This window comes from Microcaecilia unicolor, chromosome 1 (genome assembly GCF_901765095.1).
Source record: "Microcaecilia unicolor chromosome 1, aMicUni1.1, whole genome shotgun sequence".
Classification (NCBI taxonomy): Eukaryota; Metazoa; Chordata; class Amphibia; order Gymnophiona; family Siphonopidae; genus Microcaecilia; species Microcaecilia unicolor.
Genome location: NC_044031.1, coordinates 242996977 through 243023852, shown reverse-complemented (window position 1 = coordinate 243023852; position 26876 = coordinate 242996977). Strand labels below are relative to the sequence as shown.

At 42.4% G+C, this 26876-nt stretch overlaps 1 protein-coding gene across 1 annotated transcript in view; it reads right to left on the bottom strand.

Moving 5' to 3' along the window:
- LOC115474499 (reversion-inducing cysteine-rich protein with Kazal motifs-like) overlaps positions 1–26876 on the bottom strand; it is a gene marked incomplete at its 5' end in the record, with an annotated part of 272499 nt that overhangs the window by 113278 nt on the left and 132345 nt on the right. Inside the window, 2 exon segments of the mRNA XM_030210026.1 lie at positions 5646–5786; positions 20816–20952. Of these exon segments, the coding sequence (XP_030065886.1) occupies positions 5646–5786; positions 20816–20952 (278 nt within the window).

Below are 26876 nucleotides of genomic sequence, written 5' to 3'. Positions count from 1 at the left end.
TCAAAGTGGTTTAGATATTATATACAAGTACTAATTTTGTACCTGGGGCAATGGAGAGTTAAGTAACTTGCCCAGAGTCACAAGGAGCTGCAGTGGGAATCAAACCCAGTTCCCCTAGTTCTCAGTCTACTGCACTAACTATTAGGCTACTTTTCCAAGCCATGACAGCTCTCCATTCCACCAATGATGCCTGCATAGCAAAACTCACAGGATTGATACCTCTCCAGCTCCTGCTGATGCACAGGAGCCAACAAACTCAACTCCCTGGGGCCATAAGAAGCTAAAATCTATGATATTTTTATGGTGCACATGGAACAGAAGTAGCTAGTTGCATTGCAAATACACTGGCTCCTGCAGGCCCCACAAGGCTTTTCTGTGTTCTTTCAACAGAACTGCAAATTTCATATGACTCATCTTGGAGATGAAGAGGGGTCCTCACCTAAAGCATTGTTCTTGAGTACCAAAACCTTTCCCTCGAAGAACAGTTTCTCAGTCCTCACAGTCCCAGCTTCACATACATTTTCTCAAGACTCTTCCCTTCTGGACTATTCAGTTTTCTATGAACTAAACTGCCAGTATCTTACCCAGTCTTATTCTGAAGCAGGGGAATAACCAGACACCCAATTTTGGGTGGGCCTGAGCACAAAGTAGGTGGGGCACAACAACTCCCCAACCTGGAATCTCTCCTCCCCTCCTAGGTGATCGGGGGTGGGGGGGTGAGGGGGTTACTTAACTCCACTTCCCCAACCACATGGCACTTTTAAATCCTTTAAATCTTTGCCAGCAGTGAGCAGCAATTCATTCCCCTTGCTCACGCCAACTCCGAACCTTCCCTCTGATGCAACTGCCCGGTCCTGTGAACAGGAAATTACGTCAGAGAGAAGGCTCGGGTCAGCATTAGCAAAGAGGAGCATCTTGCTGCTCGCTGTTGAAGAAGAACTAAAGGATTTAAAGATACCAGGGTGGGGGTCGGGGGGAATGGAGTTAAGTGACACCAACCCCCCCCCCCCCCCAAAAAAAAAATCTCTTGAGAGAGAAATGCCAGGAGTCTTCAGCTAGTGAGGCTTGGGGGATCCCCACCAGCCACATCGCTACTGTGCTGCTGCTGGGTGGACCTGAGTCCAAAGAGGGTGGGCCTGTGTCCAGCTGGGCCCACCCATGAATGCGCCATTTTTCTGAAGAGAAAAGAAGCAGCTAAATCTCAAGCTTTGAAAACCATGGTTTCTGATTTCTCATATCACCATTATCTACACCAAAGCTTGGTCTGCACAGAAGAAGATACTGACATCATCCATGTACAGTGAAAACTTTAATAACCTTCTTTCCTGAGTTTATGGTACTTTGATTCCTCTGACTCCTCATTTGCTATGTGTGTTAGGTTTTAGGCACTTGAGTGGACAGGGAAAGATCTTGGTATTCACCCTCATCCTCCCCGTCTCATCTGCCCGCAACCTTGGAGTCATCTTCGACTCCTCCCTCTCCTTGTCTGCCCATATCCAGCAGACAGCCAAGACCTGTCGCTTTTTCTCTACAACATCGGCAAAATTCGCCCCTTCCTCTCTGAACACACTACCCGAACTCTCATCCACGCTCTCATTACCTCTCGCCTTGACTACTGCAACCTACTCCTCACTGGCCTCCCACTTAACCATCTATCCCCCCTTCAATCCATTCAGAACTCGGCTGCACGTCTTATCTTCCGCCAAAACCGATATGCTCATATCACCCCCCTCCTCAAGTCATTTCACTGGCTTCCGATCAGGTACCGCATACTATTCAAGCTTCTCCTACTAACCTACAAATGCTCTCAATCTGCAGCCCCTCACTACCTCTCTAACCTCATCTCCCCTTACGCCCCTACCCGTCGCCTCCAATCACAGGGCAAATCCCTCCTCTCAGTACCCTTCTCCGCCACCACCAACTCCAGGCTCCGCCCTTTCTGCCTCGCCTCACCCTATGCCTGGAATAAACTCCCCGGGACCATACGCCAAGCACCCCCCCTATCCATTTTCAAATCCTTACTCAAAGCCCACCTCTTCAATGTCGCTTTTGGAACCTAACCATTGTACCTCTACCCAGGTAATCTAGACTGTCCCAATTTTTGATTGTCTGCACTCCTTGTCCTTCTTGTCCTTTAGATTGTAAGTTCCTTTGAGCAGGGACTGTCCTTCTTTGTTTTTTGTACAGCGCTGCGTAACCCTAGTAGCGCTCTAGAAATGTTAAATAGTAGTAGTAGAAGACTACAGAAGTAGGAGATAAACTTTCAAACTTAACACGTCAGTGAACAGGCCACAATATCTAAAACAAGGTCATCCAACATTCTGGCACAACAAAGATTTCAATCTGACCTGAATGGAGCAATATCTCCTTTTATTCAGTCTTTGTGCCAGTACCATGAGCAATTTTTTTAAATTTGCAGGCTGACACTTCCTAGCTACTCATCTGCATTGGTGCAGCGCGGAGACAAAGTGTAAGCCTCGAAATTTGAAAATTATTACAATGGTTTCCTCTTCTCAAAACAAAGAAAATGGCAAGGGGCAGATTCAACAAAGGCTGCCAAAAGTTGGCATGTGTTAGAGCACTGTAATCACAAGAGATGCTGAGCAAAGGAGAAGCCTGAAATGGAACTTCTGTCTACAGAAGTGGAGAGCCTAGAGTTTGCTGAACTTTTGCCTACTCTTCTGCTAAAAGATCTGCTCAAGGACAGTTTAGATTACCTAAATAAACACTCAATTCTGCACGAGTCTCAATCAGGATTTCGGTCAAATCATAGCACCGAAACGGTACTAGTAACTGCAATGAACTCATTCAAACAAGCAATTGCAACTGGTAACAACATACTCCTCCTACAATTCGACATGTCCAGCGCCTTTGACATGGTTAATCATGGAATACTATTACATATACTAGAATACTTTGGAGTAGGAGGTACAATTCTCAAATGGTTCAAAGGATTCCTGACCACAAGATCTTACCAAGTAACAACGAATGAGGACATATCACTCCCATGGACACCTGAATGTGGAGTTCCCCAAGGATCCCCCCCTATCACCAACTCTCTTCAACCTAATGATGATACCTTTAGCCAAACTTCTAGCCAATCAAGACCTTAATCCCTACATATATGCAGACGACATCACGATTTACATCCCATTCAAACATGATCTAAACAAAATCACCAACGAGGTCAACCAAAGCCTCCAAATCATGCACTCCTGGGCGGATGCATTCCAGCTGAAACTCAACGCAGAGAAAACTCAATGTCTGGTCCTCACCTCACAAAACAAAAACAACTACTCCACAATTACCACACCATACTGTTCTCTCCCCGTCGCACAAAATCTAAAAATTCTTGGAGTTACCATCGACTGAAACCTCACACTTGATACTCACGTGAAGAACACAACGAAGAAAAAAAAAAAAGACGTTCCACTTCATGTGGAAACTCAAAAGAGTAAAACCTTTCTTCCCGAGATATATCTTCCGTACCCTGGTACAGTCAATGGTAATAAGTCATCTGGACTACTGCAATGCACTGTATGCTGGCTGCAAAGAACAGATTATCAAAAAACTCCAAACAGCCCAGAATACCGCCGCCAGACTCATATTTGGAAAAACTAAATATGAAAGTGCAAAACCCCTAAGAGAGAAACTTCACTGGCTCCCTCTCATGGAACGCTTTGCGTTTAAGATCTGCACGATAGTACACAAAATCATTCACGCAGACGCCCCGATCTACATGCTAAACCTTGTGGATTTGCCTCCCAGAAACGCCATAAGATCACCCCACCAATTTCTCAATCTGCACTTCCCCTGCTGTAAAGGACTAAAATACAAGCTGATACACGCCACCACCTTCTCTTACATGAGCACACAGCTGTGGAATGCGTTACCTACAGCCCTGAAAGCTATTGACGAAATAACTAACTTCCGCAAATCCCTGAAGACATATCTCTTCCATAAGGCCTACAAAGAGAACACATAGCCTTACAAAACTACATCACCAATCCACACAGTTATTACAGTCCACCTCCTACCCTGCCTAACACCTTTCTTCTCTCTTCCCTTTACCTAATCTTTAAACATTACTAATTGTAACTGATATCATGGAATGATTATGTCATAACCAAACCCTGTAAGCCACATTGAGCCTGCAAATAGGTGGGAAAATGTGGGATACAAATGCAATAAATAAATAATAAATAAATTGTAGGGAGAGGGAAAGAGAGGGTAGGAGAAAAAGAATGTAAATGCTACTATGCTGCTGGAGAAGAAAGAAATACAGAAGCATTGAATATGATGATAGCTAATGACCTAAAGGTCCAGCTAGTCGACCCCTTTTAGTTTCATCTCAGAGGACTCAGTGTGAAGACCTTAAGCATTTAGTAGCTGTTCTCTAGGGTAGATCCATCCTATCTATCTAAGTCATTTGGAGGTACAGGATCAAGGATTCAACATAGCATTGTAACCCACCTACCTTTAGCTTATTTCAGAATTGGTATGCTTGCATTCTAGATCCAGCCAGTAGATGTTACAAATGAGTGGTGGCTTGAATTTTCCCATGACACCCCTAAGGGCTTGAAACCAGGGCTGTGGAGTCGGTACAAAAATCCTTCGACTCCGACTCCTCAGTTTATGGTACCTCCGACTCCTCAGTTTTTAATATGTATTTTTTTTGCATGTTGACTGAAAGAGTGCAGCATGCAAGGCTGCATGTTAATGTTTGGGTTTAAAATCTATGTCATTGTGACTTTTTATTTTATTTATTAAAGAAACTATAAATATTCATTAATCCTAAAGTTTAAACAAAAAAAACACACATAAAGAAACAATGATGTGGTTTTTGAATTTTTCTGGTGTCATTGTTATAGTAACTTTGTCAGCTGTAAAAAATCTTGATAGTTGTGTCTGGCCTCCAGTAGATTTCTGAAGTAGATGGAATGTTTTCATTGCTATCTTTCTCATTCACAGCTTCTAACACTTTAGAATGGGAACGCTGCAAGTGTCTTTTTAAATTTGATGCTCTTGTAGGTGCATTTTTTTCATAACCACTGAAACTGCTAATTTTTGCATCACATGCTTTTTCACCATCATCATCTTCTATAATACACTGACATACATAATGTTTCCCATCTGTTGATATTGTAAAGTGTTCATAAACAGCAGACTTTGTCATGTTTCCTGACATTCTTTTTGCCATTGTGAATGGTGTGCCACTTCCACTAAAATATAAAGCTCTTCTTGCAGAGAGAGGAAGTTGGGTGGAGTCTCTCTGCTGCCTTATCTGTGTGTGCTGAATGATCTTCTCTTGGAGCTTAAGTTCACTGTGGGGTCAGAGAGGAAGTGCTCTACAGCAGGTCAGTAAATGCAAAGGGAGACTGAGCAGAGGGAAGCTCTCCAGCAAAATAGTTCAGCTGGACTTCACACTAGTGAAACAACTAGGTACTAAGCTTTATTCACAGCAGAGAAGTACTTTATTCAAATGTATGAGGAGTCGGAGTCGGTACATTTTTGCCGACTCCAACTCTGACTCAATGTACCCAAATTGCTGCCGACTCAGACTCCACAGCCCTGCTTGAAACTGTGCCTCTCCAGCACTCCTAGCCTGGGCAGATTCAGGGAGTAAAAGCAGGAACAATTCTTACCTTGAATACAAAAATATGGAAGGCAAGATTCCACAGGCTGGCATCCTTTTCGATTAACTTCACATAGATGATTAGCTGGACAAGGATTTGGATTGCATGGGTGACTAACGTCTTCCACAATGGTATCTAAAGGACTTGAGTCTGAAAAAAAAGTTTACAAATTTAAGGATGAACAGCTATAAATAAGTATAAATCTTTATATATAAAACTTATGCACATGATCTGAAGACTATATAGTGCAAATTTGCAATTGTTTCTAGAGAATACATAAATAACAGTAATACTCATCCTATGCCAATCACAAACCTTTGACTTATGGCTTTCTTTATAATTATTATGCAACTGTAACAATTCCTCTGAACCTCAAATGGAGAAATAGCCTAATAGTGGTTAGAGCCCTGAGCTGATAACTAGCAAAAGCCCAGTTTAAATTCCACTGCTGCTCCTTGTGATCTTGGACAAGTCACTTAATCCCAAACAAAACAGAAAGCCTGGTGCTAAAAGTTCACACCACAAACAGATTCGCACCACAAAAAAGAAATCCAGATGAATTAATTGATAAGTTTATTTATCAAAGCACCCTTTTTCAGTTCATAAGTTTATTGATCAAAGTGCCCAAACTGACAAACTACCTGGTGCTGACAATCTGTGCCAGTCTTCCGCTGATACCCCTGATTGTTTTGCACATATGGCGATTTATTTATGCTCTTCAGCAGAAGATATTTAACATTCAGTGTTTTACTGAAATCAACTGATAAGACCCCTGAAACAGCTTTAATTGGCAAAATGTGACCACATCAGGCACTTTGATAAAAAAAAATTATGAACTGAAAAAGAGTATTTAGATTAATAAACTTATGAACAGATTCATATGGACTGTTTCGTGGTGCCAGTCTTCAAGTCACTTAACTCTCCATTGCCTCAGCCTTCTGGGGAGAGAGAAATACCTAGTGTACCTGAATGTAACTCACCTTAAGCTGTTACTGAAAAAGGTGAGAGATAAATCAAAATCTCTGCGAGCAACCATATTACCAAGAAGTTTTACAAATGGGCTCTCCAGATTGGACTGGCTTAGAGTGATTACAGAGTTATGAATAACCTCACAGAGTATTTGAAACATTCACATTCCGCTTTAAGTCATTTTTTACCCTTTTCTGAGTATAGCCAGATTAAGAGATTCAAGGGAACCTAACAAAAGCAAAGTTACTTACCTGTAGCAGATGAAATGTTCTCCAAGGACAGTAGGCATATATTCTCACATGTGCAAGACGTCATCCACGGAACCCGGTGCAGACACTGCCATAGTGTACTGTCACTTTAAAAATCTGAGGCAGGGCAGGACTTCTGGTTCCGGGCAACTAGCACCTAGACATGTGTGGACCTCGCTATTACCTGTAATACAATTCCGAAAATACATGGGAGAGCGCCAATTCGAGCTTCCCTGACGCCCTCCCAATTACCTTCGGGCTCGATGGACCTTTTTGCGAGGCCCCGAGGACAAGCCATGGGGGTTGGGAGCGGTCCCGTTGGAGCTGCCGGCGTTGTTGAGGAGGTTTCGGCGGCTACTGGGCTTGATGTTATGCTGAGCCCCGACCCAAGGGCGCCCCCCTCTTCAGCCGGACCAGCTCCCCCTCCGTGAGTTTGATGGGGTTCCTGCCACGTAGTGAAGGCATGCCGTCAAGAGAGGCTCAGGAACAACTTGGAGGAGAGAGGGGGAACCATCTAGATTCCCTTTTTGGGAACCAGATAGAGACTGTGGAGGTACATATTCCTGCTTTAGGAGCTGCGGAGCAAAGAGGAACAGAGCAGTGTAAGGAGCCAGAAGGTGGAGAGATTATACCCCTCATGCAGAAACTGGCAGAGGTAACTTTAGAATCCCTTTGGGATCTGATCTCTAACAATACAAACTTCTACAAGTCAATATAATGTGTTAACTAAAAAGATAACAGAAACTGAAAAAAGATTTGAAAAAAACAGAAGAGGATGTGAAATCTTTGGCAACTCGTATAGATACTGTTGAAAAGAATGCTGTTAATTTGGTAAATTTACAAACGGACATGCTAAAAGATTTAGTGACATTGAGGAAGAAATCAGAACTATATGAAAATTATATGAGAAATCACAATTTAAGATTCTTGAATTTCCCAAAAGTAAAAATGGTACAGCCAATCGATATGTTAAAGAGGTATCTTATTGAAATTATGGGCGTTCCTGAATCTGCTATGCCACTATTTACTCAGGCATATTATATTCCTCAAAAAGAAGAACAAAATGATTTAAATGTGACTGCTTTACTGGAAACCTCCGAAACAGAACAAGCCAAGTCGGCAACGTTGGTAGCCACTGTGGCTTTACTGCCTGATACGCAGTGGCTTTTTAAGATGTTTTTCAAAACCAAGGATAAATTATTCTTGGGACTGAAAATTAATCTGTTTCCTGATGTTTCATGAGACACCCAGAAAAGGCAGAAACAATTCTTGTTACTGAAACTGGCTGTTCTCCAGATGGGAGGTGTATTCTACCTAAGACTTCCCTGTAAATGTATCATTCAATACAATTCACTTAAATATGTTTTTATGGAGCCTTCACATTTGACATCATTTGTTGCCTCGAAAAGGGTTGAAATAGCTTAAATATAAAATTGTTTGTCCTTAGTCTTAGTTGCATATACTTTGAATTTGATTTCCTACTATTTCCTCAATTTGATTATCTCGGAACCTAATATTATGTGGTCTTGAGTATCATTATTTGGATAATTTAAATAGTTCAAGTATTTTCTTTTTTCTTTAGATACTGTTCTTGATCAAGTGTTAATTCTTGAAAATGTAATGTGAAAAGACATCATTTAAAAAAAATCTGAGGCAGTAAGATATAAAAAGCCATCAAAGCCAATTTTCCATAAAAAAGAAACTTACCAAAAATATCCAAAAGATGGCAGTGTCGCCTCATGAAACCAGCAGAATCTATACAAACAGGGTTACATGCCATAACAAATGGTGTGCATATATCAAGATCACAGTTGAAATTATACCAAAAAATACAATAAAACTATAACAGAACACACAATTAATAAATTTAAACCATTTACTGAATCAACCTAAAAAATTAAAATGTACTTAACAATAAAACCTAATGCCAATGCATCTCAATGACAACACCATGCATTCCAATTATAATGCGAGCTACATACCACATTCCATCAGACACCATTAGAACATCTTAGGACACACCTGTTTTCGAGATAAACATTTGGTTGTGGTATATACCCAGGAGAAGAATCTAAAAGAGATACTAGTTCCATCAAAACTCCCTGACCCTCAAAAAGAACATGAAGAGGAAGCGCAACCGGGACATTACAACTGTGGTTCTTGTAGCTTGTGCCCACACCATTGGAAATTACCTCATTCAGACATTTGGAGACTGGACATGAATACAAGCTTCCTCATTGCTCTGGTTGTAATTTTGCCAATGTTATTTACATTATACAGTGCTTGTGTCCTCTCTTATATATTGGAAAAACAAAAAGATAAATCAAGACACAAATAATAGAACACCGAAGTTGTCTTAATAGAAAATCGAATCTGTTCCTCTTGTGGCTCACTGGGATACGGCGGGCCATTCTGTTAATGATTTAAAATTTTTTGTTTTTAAGACGTTGAAAGGAAATTGAAGAAAAATTACAGATCAGGTGTTATTGCATGAAGAACAAAGACTCATTTTTCAGATGCAAACAGTAACACCAAAAGGCCTCCCCATGGATATAGATTATACACCTTTTCTTTAGGTCCATAATATACACTTCCATACAGCTTGACAACTCGTAGCAAATTGTTCATTTATTTTCTGCTCAGTCCCTTCTCCACAGAGGTGTTTTTATTGTATTTATTTGCTTATGGAATTTTAGGTGTTTTTTTCAAGTCCATACCTGTATATAATGTTTCAAATTATTTACATCTTTATTTATATTCTACTTTGCTACATATTACAAGTTGAATATTTCTGATATGGTGAATTAAATACAACACAGCATTTTTTAAACTATTTTTTTAAGACGGTTTTTACATATTATATTTGTACCATATATTAAGTGTTGAGTCACATATATAAGACTTTTTTTCTTTTCTTCTCATTGGTGCAATGATTCCATATGTATATGTATTTCTATACAACCATTTACTACACTTTTTTATTGCTCTTACACATTGATCACTGTTTATCAGTTAAGTCTCACAGCATCCTCCATGATTTCACGCATGCGCAGGGTGCAGCTTGTTTTTGGTGCCAATTAGTCAGTAATGTAATCAGATACATGTTTGTCTTTGAAATGTAACACACTTACTTCTTGGCTTTGCTGGATGCTTTTTCGAGACAGCATGCACATGATCTGAAGACTTTCTACTACTTTAATAACTGTATTTACATTAAGGCACTTTGTTGTTCTGATTCATTTTTGTTCTGATACTTTTTTCAACATACTACGGGAGGCTTTGGTGTCTCCGTTTTTTCTTTGTTGTTCTTTGTATCATGTATTCGATGGACTTTCACTGTTTTTTTAATTTCACATCATTACCGAAGTTTTCATTTCACATCACTAAGGAAGTTTTCAGCCTCATGATTTTGACGCATAGCGTTCCTCTACTGTGAGGCATCAGCGAGTATCTTTATATGATATTATTATTATTATTACATTTGTACCCCGCGCTTTCCCACATAATGCAGGCTCAATGCGGCTTACATAATAATTTGAAATACGAAGTTAATAGAATTTTAATAAAACAGTAGTAAAACAATGTAAAGTTGGGCTTAGTAGTGTATAAGTTGAGCTAGATAATATATGACTAGGATAAAAGAGGGTAGACAGGATAGGATAGTGTAATTGGGAGAAAGGGTAAGGAGGGATAACATTAGAGATGGATATGATATGATATGGATTTACTTGCACTTTACTATAGTGATTTTCTTAAGTAACCCATTGGTGATAACTGCACCATGGATGTTGCTTAAGTTCTAGCAGATATTTCCTCACTATAGCACATTCAAGCTACGTTTGTGCACTGACACACGCTTAGTCAGGTTTTTATGTTTATTCATATTTATAACTTTTTACATTTTTTTCCAAGTAGTATACCTTGGATATTTCAAGAATGTGTTTTTATTTAGAATTATATTTTCCCCACATTCACTTCCAGGTAAGTCTTTTCCATGAATGTGTGCTTCTATTTCTGCTCATAGAATTATAATTTTTTGTGAAAAAGGCGTTTAATCACTAAAACAGCTGGTCGATTGTAATAGTATCTATGCTATATAGCATTTCATGCCATGCTGTCCTCACGCTTACATTTCCTTTGGTTTATGTATAGGAGGCACTGCTTAATTATTGGTGTTTTGTGTTAACATAGTGTGGTCCATTTCAGCTATTTCTTATATAAAGTTTTAGCGGTTTATTTATTATGTTTGTTTTTTTATGTTCCGGTGCATAAGTTTTAGATTTAACTTGTTTATGTGTTATTTTTAGTGTTTTTCTTTTATGCAATTCATATTTATTTACATGTACGTTATAGACTCCTGAGGCAGGCTCCTAGAGCGATGAAACACAGCTGCTGTGTCGCGTCTTTTGATGTGCTTTCAATAAACACCCTTGAATGGGACTGACACGTTTCCCTTGTGGTTTTTGGACGTGCCAACTCTTCACCCTATTCCTTGGTTTGCTGTGCTACAATTGTAGGGATTCGTGTTCCTGCACCTAGTGTGGTTGTTTTACTGTAAAAATCCATAGACCATTAGTAACAGAGTTGGAAAAATTAATTACTTATACCTAGAGGTAACCAGTACAGAGTCTATCTTTTGGTAACTTACCAGTTACTTGTGACCTGAATTTACCATGGTTAGAAACAGGATAACAAGCTTGACTGTGTCCTTGTTCCGGCCAGTATGGCACTAACGTCCTTATGAATTATATATTTTTTCATTACACAGCAAAATGTGAAAAATGTACAAGAGTGAGATATTTTTTCAAGGCAGTATATAAGACTGCAAGCTCTTCTGATCTGCTTCAGGATATTGAAGGAGCTCAGAGAGGTTCTGGCGGGTCCTCTTAAAGATTTGCTTAATAAAGCCTTGGAGACGGGAGAGGTTCCGTGGGATTGGAGAACGGCGGATGCGGTCCCTCTTCACAAAAGTGGTGATATGGAAGAAGCTGGAAACTACAGGCCGGTAAGCCTCACTTCGGTTGTTGGAAAAGTAATGGAAGCAATACTGAAGGAAAGGATAGTGAATTCCCTGGAAGACAATAAGTTGCAAGATCCAAGACAACATGGTTTTACCAAAGGTAAATCATGCCAAACGAATCTCATTGAATTCTTTGACTGGGTGACCGGAGAACTGAATCATAGACATGCTATGGACGTAATCTACTTAGATGTCAGCAAAGCTTTTGACACGGTTCCCCACAGGAGGCTCTTAAATAAACTTGACAGGCTGAAGACAGGACCCAACGTGGTGAACTGGATTAGGAACTGGTTGACGGACAGACACCAGAGGGTGGCGGTTAATGGAATTCGCTTGGATGAGGGAAAGGTGAGTGCCTCAGGGATTCTGTTCAATATATTTGTGAGTGACATTGCCGAAGGGTTAGAAGGTAAAGTTTGCCTTTTTGCAGATGATACTAAGATTTGTAACAGAGTGGACACCTGGGAGTGGAAAACATGAAAAAGGATCTGCGGAAGCTAGAAGAATGGTCTAAGGTTTAGCAATTAAAATTCAATGTGAAGAAATGCAAAGTGATGCACTTAGGGAGTAGAAATCCACGGGAGACGTATGTGCTAGGCGGTGAGAGTCTGATATGTACGGACGGGGAGAGGGATCTTGGGGTAATAGTATCTGAGGATCTGAAGGCGACGAAACAGTGTGACACGGCAGTGGCCGTAGCTAGAAGGTTGCTAGGCTGTATAGAGAGAGGTGTGACCAGCAGAAGAAAAGAGGTGTTGATGCCCCTGTATAAGTCGTTGGTGAGGCCCCACCTGGAGTATTGTGTTCAGTTTTGGAGGCCATATCTTGCTAAGGATGTAAAAAGAATTGAAGCAATGCAAAGAAAAGCTATGAGAATGGTATGGGATTTGCGTTACAAGACGAATGAGGAGAGACTTGCTGACCTGAACATGTATACCCTGGAGGAAAGGAGAAACAGGGGTGATATGATACAGACGGTCAAATATTTGAAAGGTATCAATCTGCAAACAAACCTTTTCCGGAGATGGGAAGACGGTAGAACTAGAGGACATAAAATGAGATTGAAGGGGGGCAGACTCAAGAAAAATGTCAGGAAGTATTTTTTCACGAAGAGAGTGGTGGATACTTGGAATGCCCTCCCATGGGAGGTGGTGGTGATGAAAACGGTAACGGAATTCAAAATTGCGTGGGATAAACATAAAAGAATCCTGTTCAGAAGGAATGGATCCTCAGAAGCTTAGCGGAGATTGGGTGGCAGAGCCGGTTTGGGAGACGAGGCTAGTGCTGGGCAGACTTCTACGGTCTGTGCCCTGAAAATGGCAGATGGAAATCAAGGTCAGGTATACACATAAGGAAGCACATATGAATTTATCTTGTTGGGCAGACTGGATGGACCGTTCAGGTCTTTCTCTGCCATCATCTACTATGTTACTATCAAGCTCATTTTCGAAAGAGAAGGGCGCCCATCTTCCGACTCAAATCGGGAGAGGGGCATCCTTCTCTCAGGGCCGACCAAATCAGCATAATCGAAAGCCGATTTTGGCCGTCCCCAACTGTTTTCCGTCGCGGGGACGGCCAAAGTTCAAGGGGTGTGTCGGCAGTGTACCGAAGGCAGGACAGGGGCATGGTTAAGAGATGGCCGTCCTCGGCCGATAATGGAAAAAAAGAAGGGCGTCCCTGACGAGCATTTGGCCGACTTTACTTGGTCCCTTTTTGTTCACGACCAAGCCTCGAAAAGGTGCCCAAACTGACCAGATGACCACCAGAGGGAATCGGGGATCACCTCCCTTTACTCCCCCCCAGTGGTCACCAACCCCCTCCCACCCAAAAAAAAATTAAAATACATTTTATTTCCAGCCTCTATGCCAGCCTCAAATGTCATACCCAGCTCCATCAGAGCAGTATGAAGGTCCCTGGAGCAGTTTTTAGTGGGTACTGCAGTGCACTTCAGGCAGGCGGACCCAGGCCCATCCCCCCTCACCTGTTACACTTGTGGTGGTAAATGGGAGCCCTCCAAAACCTATCACAAACCCACTGTACCCACATATAGGTGCCCTCCGTTACCCTTTAAGGGCTATGATAGTGTAGCACAGTTGTGGGTAGTGGGTTTTGGGGGGCTCAGCACCCAAGGTAAGGGAGCTAAGCACCTGGGAGCAATTTGTGAAGTCCACTGCAGTGCCCCCTAGGATGCCTGGTTGGTGTCCTGGCATGTCAGGGGGACCAGTGCACTAGGAATGCTGGCTCCTCCCATGACCAAAGGGCTTGCATTTGGTCATTTCTGAGATGGGCATCCTCAGTTTCCAATATCGCCGAAAATCAGAAACGACCAAGTCTAAGGACGACCATCTCTAAGGTTGACCTAAATTTCCAGATTTGGGCGTCCCCGACCGTATTATCATAACGAAAGGTGGACGTCCATCTTGTTTCGATAATATGGGTTTCCCCGCTCCTTCACGGGGACGTCCTGCGAGGACGTCCTCAGCAAAACTTGGGTGTCCCTTTCGATTATGCCCCTCCATGTCTAGCCAGATAATTCTTCAACCAAAAAGCCTTTGCAGTACTAGACCAAATGTTAGTCCTACCTCACTTGGATTACTGTAACATTCTATTCCTTGGTATTGTCAATCATACAGAATACAGCTGCTAGACTAATATACAGATTGAATAGATATACTAGTTTTCAACTCATCTTAAACTGCACTGGCTTCTCACAGCAGAAAGACTCGGGTTCAAAGCTGCTTGTTTAGTTTTTCAAATCTTACAGGGTTTTACCTCTGAACTACTGACTTAAAACCACTTCGCTACATTTGGTCCAGTCTAACAGACTGAAACAACAATTGATGGAAGCGTCACCTTTTCAAAAGACAATTCAAAATCAGAAGATTTCAGCTCTCTATTCCCTGTACTTGGTGTTAAAATATGGAACTCTCTACCTACTGCCATCAGAACAGAAAACAGCTCTCTTAGCTTCAAGAGGAGGCTAAAAACCTCTCTCTCTCTTACCAAAGACTGCTTCATAACAATCCAATGACGTCTACCTTCTAGTATTATCCATTAACCTCTCCTATAATGTTTTTGGTCTCATGCATTACACCAATGGTCTCTAATTGGTTTGATTTGATTTATGATTTGGGAAATTCTGCATAAAAAAAATTTGCAAATAAAGATGTGCAGAATTTTAAAATATTGTGCACACAATTTCCAACATTTTTGTGCAGAATTTTTCATTCTGCTCCAAACTTCCCAAGGAGTAATAGATAGGGTACTTGCTGTTTGAATCATAGCATTAGTGCTACGTGTTACGATTGTGCCCATGTTTCATGCTCTCATTCACCTCGCCCCCTGGTGGTTAGACCTGGTGGCTGCTGTGGACTGACTGCTTGCTGTTTCCCGTGTTCCAGAAGGTATTCTGGTCCGGTCTGGATCTTCCAGCCTCCCAGACTGTTACTACTACTACTACTATTTAGCATTTCTATAGCGCTACAAGGCGTACGCAGCGCTGTACAAACATAGAAGAAAGATAGTCCCTGCTCAAAGAGCTTACAATCTAATTTTGGGACTTTTTTGGAACTAAGCAGTACCCGTACCTGGTGAACTCCCTTGTATGTTGCCTTTATTAACCACCTGGAAGCTTTCTAGTTTGCCTTGCAACAGAGGTCCTCAGAGGAGTGTTCTTCTGTGAGTGTTTGTTGCTGTGCTTTCCTTGCTACTTTCTGTTCCTGCTAGACTCTGCTTGTTTCCTGGTTTGCCCTTTTGACTGCTGCCTGCCCAAGACTCTGCTTGTTTCCTAGATTATTCTGCTGCCTGCCCGAGACTCGGCTTGTTTCCCGGTTTATTCTTCTGATTGCTGCCTGCCCAAGACCCTGCTTGATTCCTGGGTTCCTGTTGATTGCCGCCAGCCTGACTCTGTGTGGTTCCTGGTTTCCCTGCTGCTTTGCTGCCTGCCAGTAGACTCTGCTGGTTTCATGGACTATTCTCCTACTTGCTGCTTTTGCTTCTGTTCCAGCCCAGCCGCTCCAGTCTGGGGTGTACCTGTCTGTCTGTGTTCTGCCTTGTCTCCTGTTTGGGTGATTCTCCTGCCACTGCTGCTCCTCAGCGGTGGCCCAGAGGCTCATAGATCCAGTGTTTCGTAAGAAGCGTGACACTATGGTTGTATAACACGTTTGCTAAATGTATGTTGAGTCTTTAGGTTTTACATTTCACAATGAGGCTAGTACAGAGATTTATGTTGCTACTGCTCCAATCACATGGGAATCTGAATAATTGTATGATGACTTTCAAGGAGAAATATCCTAGTTATGATCTACATTTGTGAAGGGGGGGAGGGGGGGTTGGACTTTTGTGGATTCAGAGCATGGTCACATTTAACCCATAAGAAACTGCTATACAGTGTCGGACCAAAGGACCACAAGAATTATCATATTTGTGGAGACAAAAAAAAGAGAAAACAAAAAATAAAAAGCCCCCTGCTACACAGATTCTATAAGCAGTGAAAATACTGGTAAAAAAACAGAAATACATTTTTTCCATACTCTAAATACAATATTAGAAAATATGTACATTTCCAAAAAAATCAAACATCTATGAGCAGCATGTTCCCCCCCCCCTTTCCTTTCCCTCCCATCCATGAGCAGCATGTCCTCCTCTCCTCTTCATCTGCTGCATTTCCCACTTTTTCTTCCCCTCTCCCTTCACAGCATGTCCCCCTCTCCTCTTCCCTCTATCCACATGCAGCTTGCCCCCTTCTCTTCCTCCCATCTATGAGCATTTTGTCCCCTTTCTCTCCCCCCATGCGCAGAGCTGGTCTCCTTCTTGCCCTCCCATCACTGTGCAATTTGTCCCCTTCTCTCCCTCCCATCTATGAGCAGCTTGTCTCCTTCTTTCCCTCCTATCCACATGCAGCTTGCTCTTTCTCTTCCTCCCATCCATTGAGCAGCATATCTTCCTCTCCTCTCCCTTCCATCCATGTACAGAAAATCAACCTCCCTCCCCTCCCTGGGCCTACCTTACAGCCCTAGTGGTCTAGGGGCCTCTTCGGGGCAGGAAAGAACCCTACTCTTTCCTGCCCGCCTCAAGCTGTGACCTTGAAAGACTTCCACGTAAGTCTCGCAAGGCCACCGTTTAAAGTATCTGCAGCCGTTTTCAAGAAGCAGCAGTAGGGCAGGAAAGAGTGGGGTTATTTCCTGCCCTTAAGAGGCCCACTAGACCACCAGGTTGCGAATCAGTAGGTTCGGTGAGGGGGGGGCTGGGAGGGAGGGAGGGAAGCCAGCCAGCCCACTTGCGTGGCCAGAAACCTAAACAAATGGGCAGGCTGGTAAAAACCGCACAGACCCCCGACAGTCCCCTATCCTGGGGAATCTGGACACATGGTAACTCTACTGAGGGTCATATATGCAGTGTGTTACATATATGAACAGTGTCCACCTAGTGGGTCCTAACTAAAAAAAAAAAAGGTTGAGAATCATGGCCATAGAGTCTCTGTAGCATTTAGAAAGCAAAATGTGCAGATCTTTTCAAATTTATACCCCGGATGTATCGGTAGAAAAATCTCACTCACTGCCTTCAATAGTCATTGCGGTGGTGAAGGTCACCGTTTGGGATTGGCTGCTCTTTTCATACCGTTGTGGTGCACCAGCCTCTTTTGGTTCCACCAAAACTTGTGTCAGCTGCTCCTTTCTACTACCTGCTTGGCCTGGCACTACTAAATCAGCTATACAGTGGGAAGCTCCTTTCTTCAGTCCAGCTGCTCTGGCTGTCAGCACCACACAGCTGCTAAAATCAGAGCGAATCTACTTTCTGTTTATTCAAGAGAGTTTTTGTGGTGATAATTTGGTTGGTGCTTATTCATCTACTACACAATTTATTTTTTTCTTTTGCACAGATGTGAAAAACAATAAAGATTTGACAGTTATGAGACTAATTGAATTATCTGTCTTTTGTATTTCATCTTTATTGTACACCCCATAGGAATTAGCCAATCAATATTCAGCCAGAAGGATCAGGTTTTTTTAAGCACTGATCTGTCACTGGCTAAATTAGTCCCAGATATTTAAAAAGCTGGGTCATGTCCAGGAACCAAGCAATGAATATCCCTAAGCGGTCATGTGCTGGCCGCCGGCTCTTACTGGGGCTCTAGTCAGGACTTAAATATTGGCCAAGAGCATCTCAGGTCTCCCCAGCTTCCTCTCCCCCTGATTTTGATACCCCCTCCTCGACCCAATCCCAACAATAGAAGCCCCTACATGATGCAACCTCCCCTGATTCTGATCCCCCCAGACCCGACCCCATTAACCCATTAGTGCCCACTGTTCCCATATGGGAACAAATCAATTTGTTCCCATATGGCTTCTTATGGGAACACTGGGAACTAATGGATTAACAAGAAGCCCTTCCTGGGCCTACTTGACCATCTGGTCCAGCAAGTGAGGTGTGCAGGAGCAAGCACCACTCACTCTTGCAGAAAAATGGTGGCCATAACCTCTAGCAGTAGTATCACAATACTACGAAACTACCACTAGGATGTCATGGTAGCCATTTTAAGCAGGCGCAAGAGGGATTCTTTCCTGCCCACCTTACCTACTGGACTACTAGGGATGGGGAGATATGCCCAGGGGACCTACTGTGTGTGTGTGTGTGTGTGTGTGTGTGTGTGTGTGGGAGGGGGCTTCTGTTGATGTGGTCAGGTGTGGGAGGGGGATCATGCAACGCTATAGGACAGTGGGTGCTGGCACCCAAACAGCTAAGCAGTGTTAGTCAGGGCTGCCTTTTATGCAGTCCCTTCTTTCTACTAAGCTCTGTGGACACTAGCATTGAATATCATTGGTACCCACAGGGCTGTGCCAACACAGTAAGCGGGGTAAGCACCGCAGGGGGGCGCCAACCTCTGGAGGGCGCCGCCACAATGCTTACCCTCGCCACTTACCCCAGCCCTGCGCCGCCCTGGGGGCTTTAAATCTGTTACCTAAATTTACCTCCGACGTCGCACCAGCTGAGCAGCGTCAGTGAAAGCGCTGCTGACGTCTTCAGCCTTCCCTTCGCGCTCGTTCGTTCCCTCAGTGTCCCACCCTTGCAAGGAAATGACGTCAGAAGAAGGCGGGACACTGAGGGAACGAATGAGCGCGAAGGGAAGCCTGGAGGTAAATTTAAATGAAAGATGGACATGGATGTACTTTCTGGCCATTGGTTGGTTATAAATTGCACACACTTTCTTTTCTGAATATTTGAGCGTATCACCATCTTTCTCCTAAACAATAATTACAGGAAAGATAAACGGAGTAGAAGTGAAGAGAATAGGTAAGAAGGCAATCTTTCGTGAAAGGGTTAAGCAATAGAAAGTGGTGCTGCTAGCCCAGAATTCATCCGCACATTAGTCAGAGCTGGAAATATATGCAGTGGGTTCCTCTATCAGTACCGGGTGTGTGTGTGGCAGATGCAGAAGACAGGCAGGTCTTTGGGAGGATACCGGATTCCGTTTTGTTCCTCGACACTGCCTGGACATGGATGGACATGGATGGGAGGGCAGGGACCAGGGATAGAGGAGAAATTAATGGAATGGAGGGGAAGGGGGAGAGGAGAATTGCTGGATATGGATGGAGGAGGGAAGGGCAGAGAGGGACATGGATGGGAGGGCAGGGCCCAGGGAGAGGAGAAATTGCTGGAAATGGAGGGAAGGGGAGAGAGGAGAATTGCTGGATATGGATATGGATGGAGGAGGGCAGGGCAGAGAGGGACAAGGATGGGAGGGCACGCCAGGCCCAGGGAGAGGAGAAATTGCTGGAAATAGAGGGGAGGGGAGAGAGGAGAATTGCTGGATATGGATGGAAGAGGGAAGGGCAGAGAGGGACAAGGATGGACATGGATGGGAAGGCAGGGCCCAGGGAGAGAGGAGAAATTGCTGGAAATGGAGGGGAGGGGAGGGAGGGATGGGAAGACAGAGGAAGGAGATGCACATGGATGGAGGGGAAGGGAGAGAGAAGAAATGCTGGGCATGGATGGAGGGGAGGGGAGGGAAGAGAGAGGAAGGAGATGAGATGAGGGAAAAGGAAGAGAGGAGAAAAACTGCACATGGATGGAGAAAATAGGCAGAATCTTGATCCACTGGACAGTCAAGTCTGCGGAGGACCCAGCTTTTACTTATGGATATAGAGCAAGAAATGAAGAAGGAAGAAAGTAAAGAAATAAATGGAAAGGAAGCCCTGGAAACGGAGTTAAGAGGACAGATAGCAGCAGAATCAGATACTGGGCCAGCATGATTAGAAAAAGAAAGTCACCAGACAACAAAGGTAGAAAAAAATCATTTTATTTTCATTTTAGTGTTTGGAATATGTCCACTTTGAGAATTTACATCTGCTATCTTATTTTGCAATGTATAGCAATTTGTTTCTAAGAATATTGCTGACAATTCCTGTCAGTGTGGCAAGTGGTGAGCGATCATTTTCACGGTTAAAAATCATAAAAAATTATTTGCGATCAAGTATTTCGCAAGAAAGGCTTGTAAGCCTTGCCATGATTGCTACTGAGAATGATATATGTGCCCAGTTAGACATCAAAGATTTAATTACTAATTTCATGAACATGAAAGCACGAAAAGCTAAGTGGTTGTAAACCCTCTATTTGTTGAGCAATCCCACAAAGATGCACTCCATCTTTCAGCTTCTATTTCCTTTGCATCTTGTGCCACACGGGAGGGGGGGGGGGGAGCCCAACTGATAGTTTGCAGGGGGGCACCAGAGACCCTAGGCACGGCCCTGGGTACCCATATAATTGCTGGCTCCTCCTTGACTCCATCCCTGAACCAAAGTTACAGCCAATATTCAGCTACACTGTCTGGTTAAGTGTCATTCAATATTGGCAGCTGGTCAACTGAGTGTGCGATTACAGTAAGCAGGAGCCTCTCCTGCCCACTTAAATTGCTTTGAATATTGAACTCTAGAGTTACTTACTGAGATATGTGTCCAAAGGAATACAATTCTCCAAGTCATCTGTTGGTGATAAAAGTTCACAGATATTTTCAGCTGTATAGCCCTCAGGAAATTTATTCTGATCGCCGCATTTCTTCAGGATTTCTATACAATCTGATCTTTACAAAGAAAAGTAGTTTTAGTACTATAGTGTATAGAAACACAGAAATAAGACAGCATGAAGGAAACAAAAAAAATGGCCTATCCGGTCTGCTCATCTATCCAACAGTCTAGTCTCTACCCTCCCTTCTTTTCCCTCAAAGATGCTCAGCGTTTCTCCTTTCTTGAACTATGATACTTTCCTCACCTCCACCTCCTTCACTGCAAGTATGTTCCACTTACATGTCCTGTAAAACATGGAAAAGAAAATAATATGATACCTTTTTTATTGGACATAACTTAATACATTTCTTGATTAGCTTTCGAAGGTTGCCCTTCTTCGTCAGATCGGAAATAAGCAAATGTGCTAGCTGACAGTGTATATATGTGAAAACATTCAAGCATTACTATGACAGTCTGACAGGGTGGGAGGATGGGGGTGGGTAGGAGGCATGCATGGGGACATCATAGCATATCATTGATATTCTAACAGGATGGGTGTGGATAGATGAGGGGTGGGGTGATCAACAGAGACATACAGCTTTATGGTTTATAATGGGCTAGGAACCCCAGGTCCTTGTTAAGTCCTTTCTGTTGGGTGTTAAAATATTCAATCATTCTGACTTCAAAGGTCTTACGTTCTTGTATGGTTTTAAAGTTACCTTTCAGGATTCTCACTGTGAAGTCACTGGTACAGTGTCCTGGTCCTGTAAAATGCTGACCAACAGGCGTGGGAGCCCTACTGGCACCATGTGATGTCATGTGATGTCTCTGTTGATCATCCCACCCCTCACCTATCCACACCCATCCTGTTAGAATATCAATGATATGCTTTGATGTCCCCATGCATACCTCCTACCCACCCCCATCCTCCCACCCTGTCAGACTGTCATAGTAATGCTTGAATGTTTTCACTTATATACACTGTCAGCTAGCACATTTGCTTATTTCCGATCTGACGAAGAAGGGCAACCTTCGAAAGCTAATCAAGAAATGTATTAAGTTATGTCCAATAAAAAAGGTATCATATTATTTTCTTTTCCATGTTTTATTTTGTTTGATTTCTATTGATAACCTTAAGAGTGGACTAACACGGCTACCACACTCCTCTACTCTTCATGTCCTGTAAAGAAACCTTAGATTAGTCCTGAGCCTACCTCCTTTCAGTCTCACTGTAAAACACCTCCCTTCCCCAATTCCAGGGCTTAGAGTTAGTTAAATAGTTCTATCATATCTCCATTCTCCACCTCTCCTCCAGAATAAGTTTAGGCAGAAGTTTTATGCTTTAATGACTTCCTAAGCGAACAGAAGCTAACAATCTCCACGTGTACAAAGTTTAACACATCTTTCTGCACATTTTTTAAAATGCATAATTACTATTTGCAGGTTTTTACAGATTCAACAAAAGAAAACAGTAAATACGGTAGGTGTTAAAAAGTTTGGATATTCTTCCAGTTGATTCATTATTTGTTAATAGTTATTAAATGAACTAATACTGGCCCTTCTAACCTCTCAGATTGTGACTGTAATACTATCTACTTTCAACAACCAGTTCCTCTAAGCATCTATCTGAACATTTGAAAATGAAGACATTCACATTTAAGATGCAAGGGGAAGCTATTAAATCTCCAAGTGCTTCCAGCTAGCAATTTCACCTGTCAGAAACATTAAGAAAAGTAAATCACATGGAACTACTAAAGGAAAACAAAATCTGGAAGACCAAGAAAATCTCAAATAACTGCCTGAAAATTGGTCAGTTCTTTGAAATAGCACCCAAAAATCAGTGTAATGACCTGCTGATGCTGGAATGTTACAGCATTGCTTACAAATCAATATGCATGAGAGAGTTGTCAGAAAGAAACCTTTTCTACAACCTCATCGGAAGTATGCAAAGGAAAACCTTAATACCCCTGAAACATCTTAGAACAAATTGTTTTGGAAAAATGAAGCAGTTGAACTGTTCAACCACAACCACATTAGAAACATTTGAAGGAGAAAACCCCCCCGCCTTGCCTACTATTATGCATAGGGGTGAATCTATTATGCTTTGGGGCTGTATGGCAGGCAGCATAGGTGGTCGATGACTCAGGTGTTTGAGGAGACTAAAGTGGGGCAAGTCTGAGATGAAGCAAGATAGGGCGTAGTGGGTCAAGTTAAAATTCTTGAGGTGGCAACATATTCAGCCCTGTGTTAGCAGTAAAGGGTATATACAAAATGGTGGGAGCTCATCTACTGTCTGGCAGCCCGGGATCACTGTCTGTGCAGGAGGAAACAGCCTCAAGAAGCTCACTCGCATTAAAAACACTGGGAGCAGGGCTGCTTCATCAATGGCAAGAAAAAAACCGCCTATAGTACAGTTTAACAGTGTCCAGCATCCAAACAACATAAACGTCACTTGCAAAAAATGCTTATGCTAAAATGAATTGAAAACATTTAACTTAGCTTAGGCGTGTATTCCTCGGTTCCTCTCCTCCTTGAGATCTAAACAGTAAAGTCAATTGTCAAGTTGAATCATGGGAAGCAGTGATCCCAGGGATACCGTGCAAAGTTTTCTTTTGAGTAGAAACCTGCTTAAGTCCCACCAACTAAGAATTGGACATACTCTTCCCATCTTTTTTGGTATGAGAAAATATCTGGAACAGAACCTTCAACCCCTGTCTTGTGTAAGAACTGATTCTACTGCATTCTGCTGGACGAGGGCCGAGAGTTCCTCTTGAAGAATTTCATTTGGAGAGAGTTGAAATGAGACTCTTTTAGTGGATGGTTGGGAGGTCTTCTTTGCCAAAGCAGAGTGTAGCCGTGCTAAACAGTGTGTGGCACCCAACGACTGGAGATTATGAGAAGCCACCTCTGTTGGAAGAGAGTGAGCCTCCCTCTGACAGGTAGGCCATTTGGCACGGACAACAGTACGGTGGAAATGCTCTCTAGGAAGGAGTCAAAAATTAAGTAGTAGTTGTTGTTTAGACAGAGGGTTACTGGGTTTTCTGACCCTGCTCCTGCCTTGAACGTTGAGGCACAGTCCTTTGAGCTAGAGGGGGAGTAGGAGTGTAACGATGCTTAGGCATGTAGTAATTAGAGAATCAATATCCTCCTGCAATTCTTCAAAAAGAAAAAGTAGCAGAGGTATGTGGCCTGGATAGTGTCTTAATAGTATCTATGCTTTTTAATTAGATCACACATTTCCTCAACTTTGTCACCAAACAAGATTTCTCCATAACAAAGGACATCTGCTAGAAACTCCTGGACAGCAGATTTGAGGTCATAGACCCTGAGGCTGGACAGACATCTGAAAAGTTTATAACTTTATGAAATTCCTCAGCTTTCTAGGGGAGAAGAAATTGTGCAAAAGATAGAGTACTCTGAAAAACAGATTTTAAATACATTGTGGAATAATGTTGATACTCTAATATGCAACTGAAGAAATTCCTGCCTTATGGATTCACAATCGCGCTGTTCTACCTCTTGGTACATAAGTACATAAGTAATGCCACACTGGGAAAAGACCAAGGGTCCATCGAGCCCAGCATCCTGTCCACGACAGCGGCCAATCCAGGCCAAGGGCACCTGGCTAGCTTCCCAAACGTACAAACATTCTATACGTTATTCCCGGAATTGTGCATTTTTCCCAAGTCCATTTAGTAGCGGTTTATGGACTTGTCCTTTAGGAAACCGTCTAACCCCTTTTTAAACTCTGCCAAGCTAACCGCCTTCACCACGTTCTCCGGCAACGAATTCCAGAGTTTAATTACGCGTTGGGTGAAGAAACATTTTCTATGATTTGTTTTAAATTTACTACACTGTAGTTTCATTGCATGCCCCCTAGTCCTAGTATTTTTGGAAAGCGTGAACAGACGCTTCACATCCACCTGTTCCACTCCACTCATTATTTTATATACCTCTATCATGTCTCCCCTCAGCCGTCTCTTCTGCAAGCTGAAAAGCCCTAGCCTCCTTAGTCTTTCTTCATAGGAAAGTCGTCCCCATCCCCGCTATCATTTTAGTCGCCCTTCGCTGCACCTTTTCCAATTCCACTATAGCTTTCTTGAGATGCGGCGACCAGAATTGAACACAATACTGAAGGTGCAGTCGCACCATGGAGCGATATAACGGCATTATAACATCCTCACACCTGTTTTCCATACCTTTCCTAATAATATCCAACATTCTATTCGCTTTCCGAGCCGCAGCAGCACACTGAGCAGAAGGTTTCAGTGTATTATCGATGACGACACCCAGATCCCTTTCTTGGTCCGTAACTCCTAACATGGAACCTTGCATGACGTAGCTATAATTTGGGTTCTTTTTTCCCACATGCATCACCTTGCACTTGCTCACATTAAACGTCATCTGCCATTTAGCCGCCCAGTCTCCCAGTCTCGTAAGGTCCTTCTGTAATTTTTCACAATCCTGTCGCGAGTTAACGACTTTGAATAACTTTGTGTCATCAGCAAATTTAATTACCTCGCTAGCTACTCCCATCTCTAAATCATTTATAAATATATTAAAAAGCAGCGGTCCTAGCACAGACCCCTGAGGAACCCCACTAACTACCCTTCTCCATTGTGAATACTGCCCATTTAACCCCACTCTCTGTTTCCTATCCTTCAACCAGTTTTTAATCCACAATAGGACTTTTCCTCCTATCCCATGACCCTCCAATTTCCTCTGTAGCCTTGTCAAACGTCTTTTGAAAATCCAGATACACAATATCAACCGGCTCCCCTTTGTCCACATGGTAGTCTTTAATAGTTGAAATTCTATGACATTGCTGCTTCTATGGGCTTGTTACTAACCCTTATTGTACTCTGGCTACTGTTAGTTTATAAGCATTATGGTGATTGTCTTCACTTTTTTTCTATATCAAGAATATTCTTGGAATCTATTTTGAAAATGTTGATAAATAGAAAGGAAAAAAAGTTTATGGGCTAGGAGCCACAGTTACCTGACTCAAAATGGACTTTTTAGCTGTTAAAGCTTAGCATTAATATAATCTATTTCTAATTCCTTCAGCTCAGCTCTGCACAGTACGTAGATGTGTGCATGTGTATTTTTTGGTCCACTTCCTAATTTATGGAAACAGTCTAGATACTGGAGATGTCTCCTAATACTAGGGTGGACAGGTTTTCCCCAATGAATATGCATGATGTTGTCTCTCCTCCCTTGAGGATGGCCAAAGAGACATGATCAGACCAAATGCACATTTCTATAGCCATCGCCCTGACCGTTTGAAATAACCTATACTCCACTAACCACAAGTCTATTCTAGAATGTGAAGCATGCATAGAAGAGTAATATGTGAAGTCCTGACTCATAGATCCCAGAAATGCAAGAGCGATTTCAACTTCGTTGTACCAGTTTGACCATAACCCCCTGCTTGGCCCATATTGCCCTGGTAAGGGTCAAGTGTTAAATTAAAATCCTCCACCCACCAAGTAATATGGCCTTCTGTATGATCTCCAAAAACTGCATCAATACACAAAATTTCTCTTGGTCTATATCAGGGGCATAGAAGTTCAATAATGTGTGAAGTTGACAGCCTAATTCTATCCTAAGAAGAATGTAATGCCACTTCTTTCTTTCATCAACCTCTTAACTTGGAAAGCAAGGGAGCACAAAATCAAAATCCTCTCCCCATTGGTCTTTTTCATTAATCAATTAGAGGCCAAATGTAGCATCAATGATTGGAGTGTGTGATATGATATAGGATTACTGTTTACAATATATTCATCTTCTACATGACCTTGCATGACCTAGCATGACAGGTCATCGAAAATGGTATATGCAATTTTAATATGGAAAAGTGCACAGTGATGCATATGAAGAAAAATAGTCCATACTATAGATTGATAAGGCTACATTTCATATTAACGCCTATGTTTACTAAGGTGCGCTGTGGGCATATTAGTGTTTTTAACGTGTGTAAATGGTTTATGCGCATTAAACA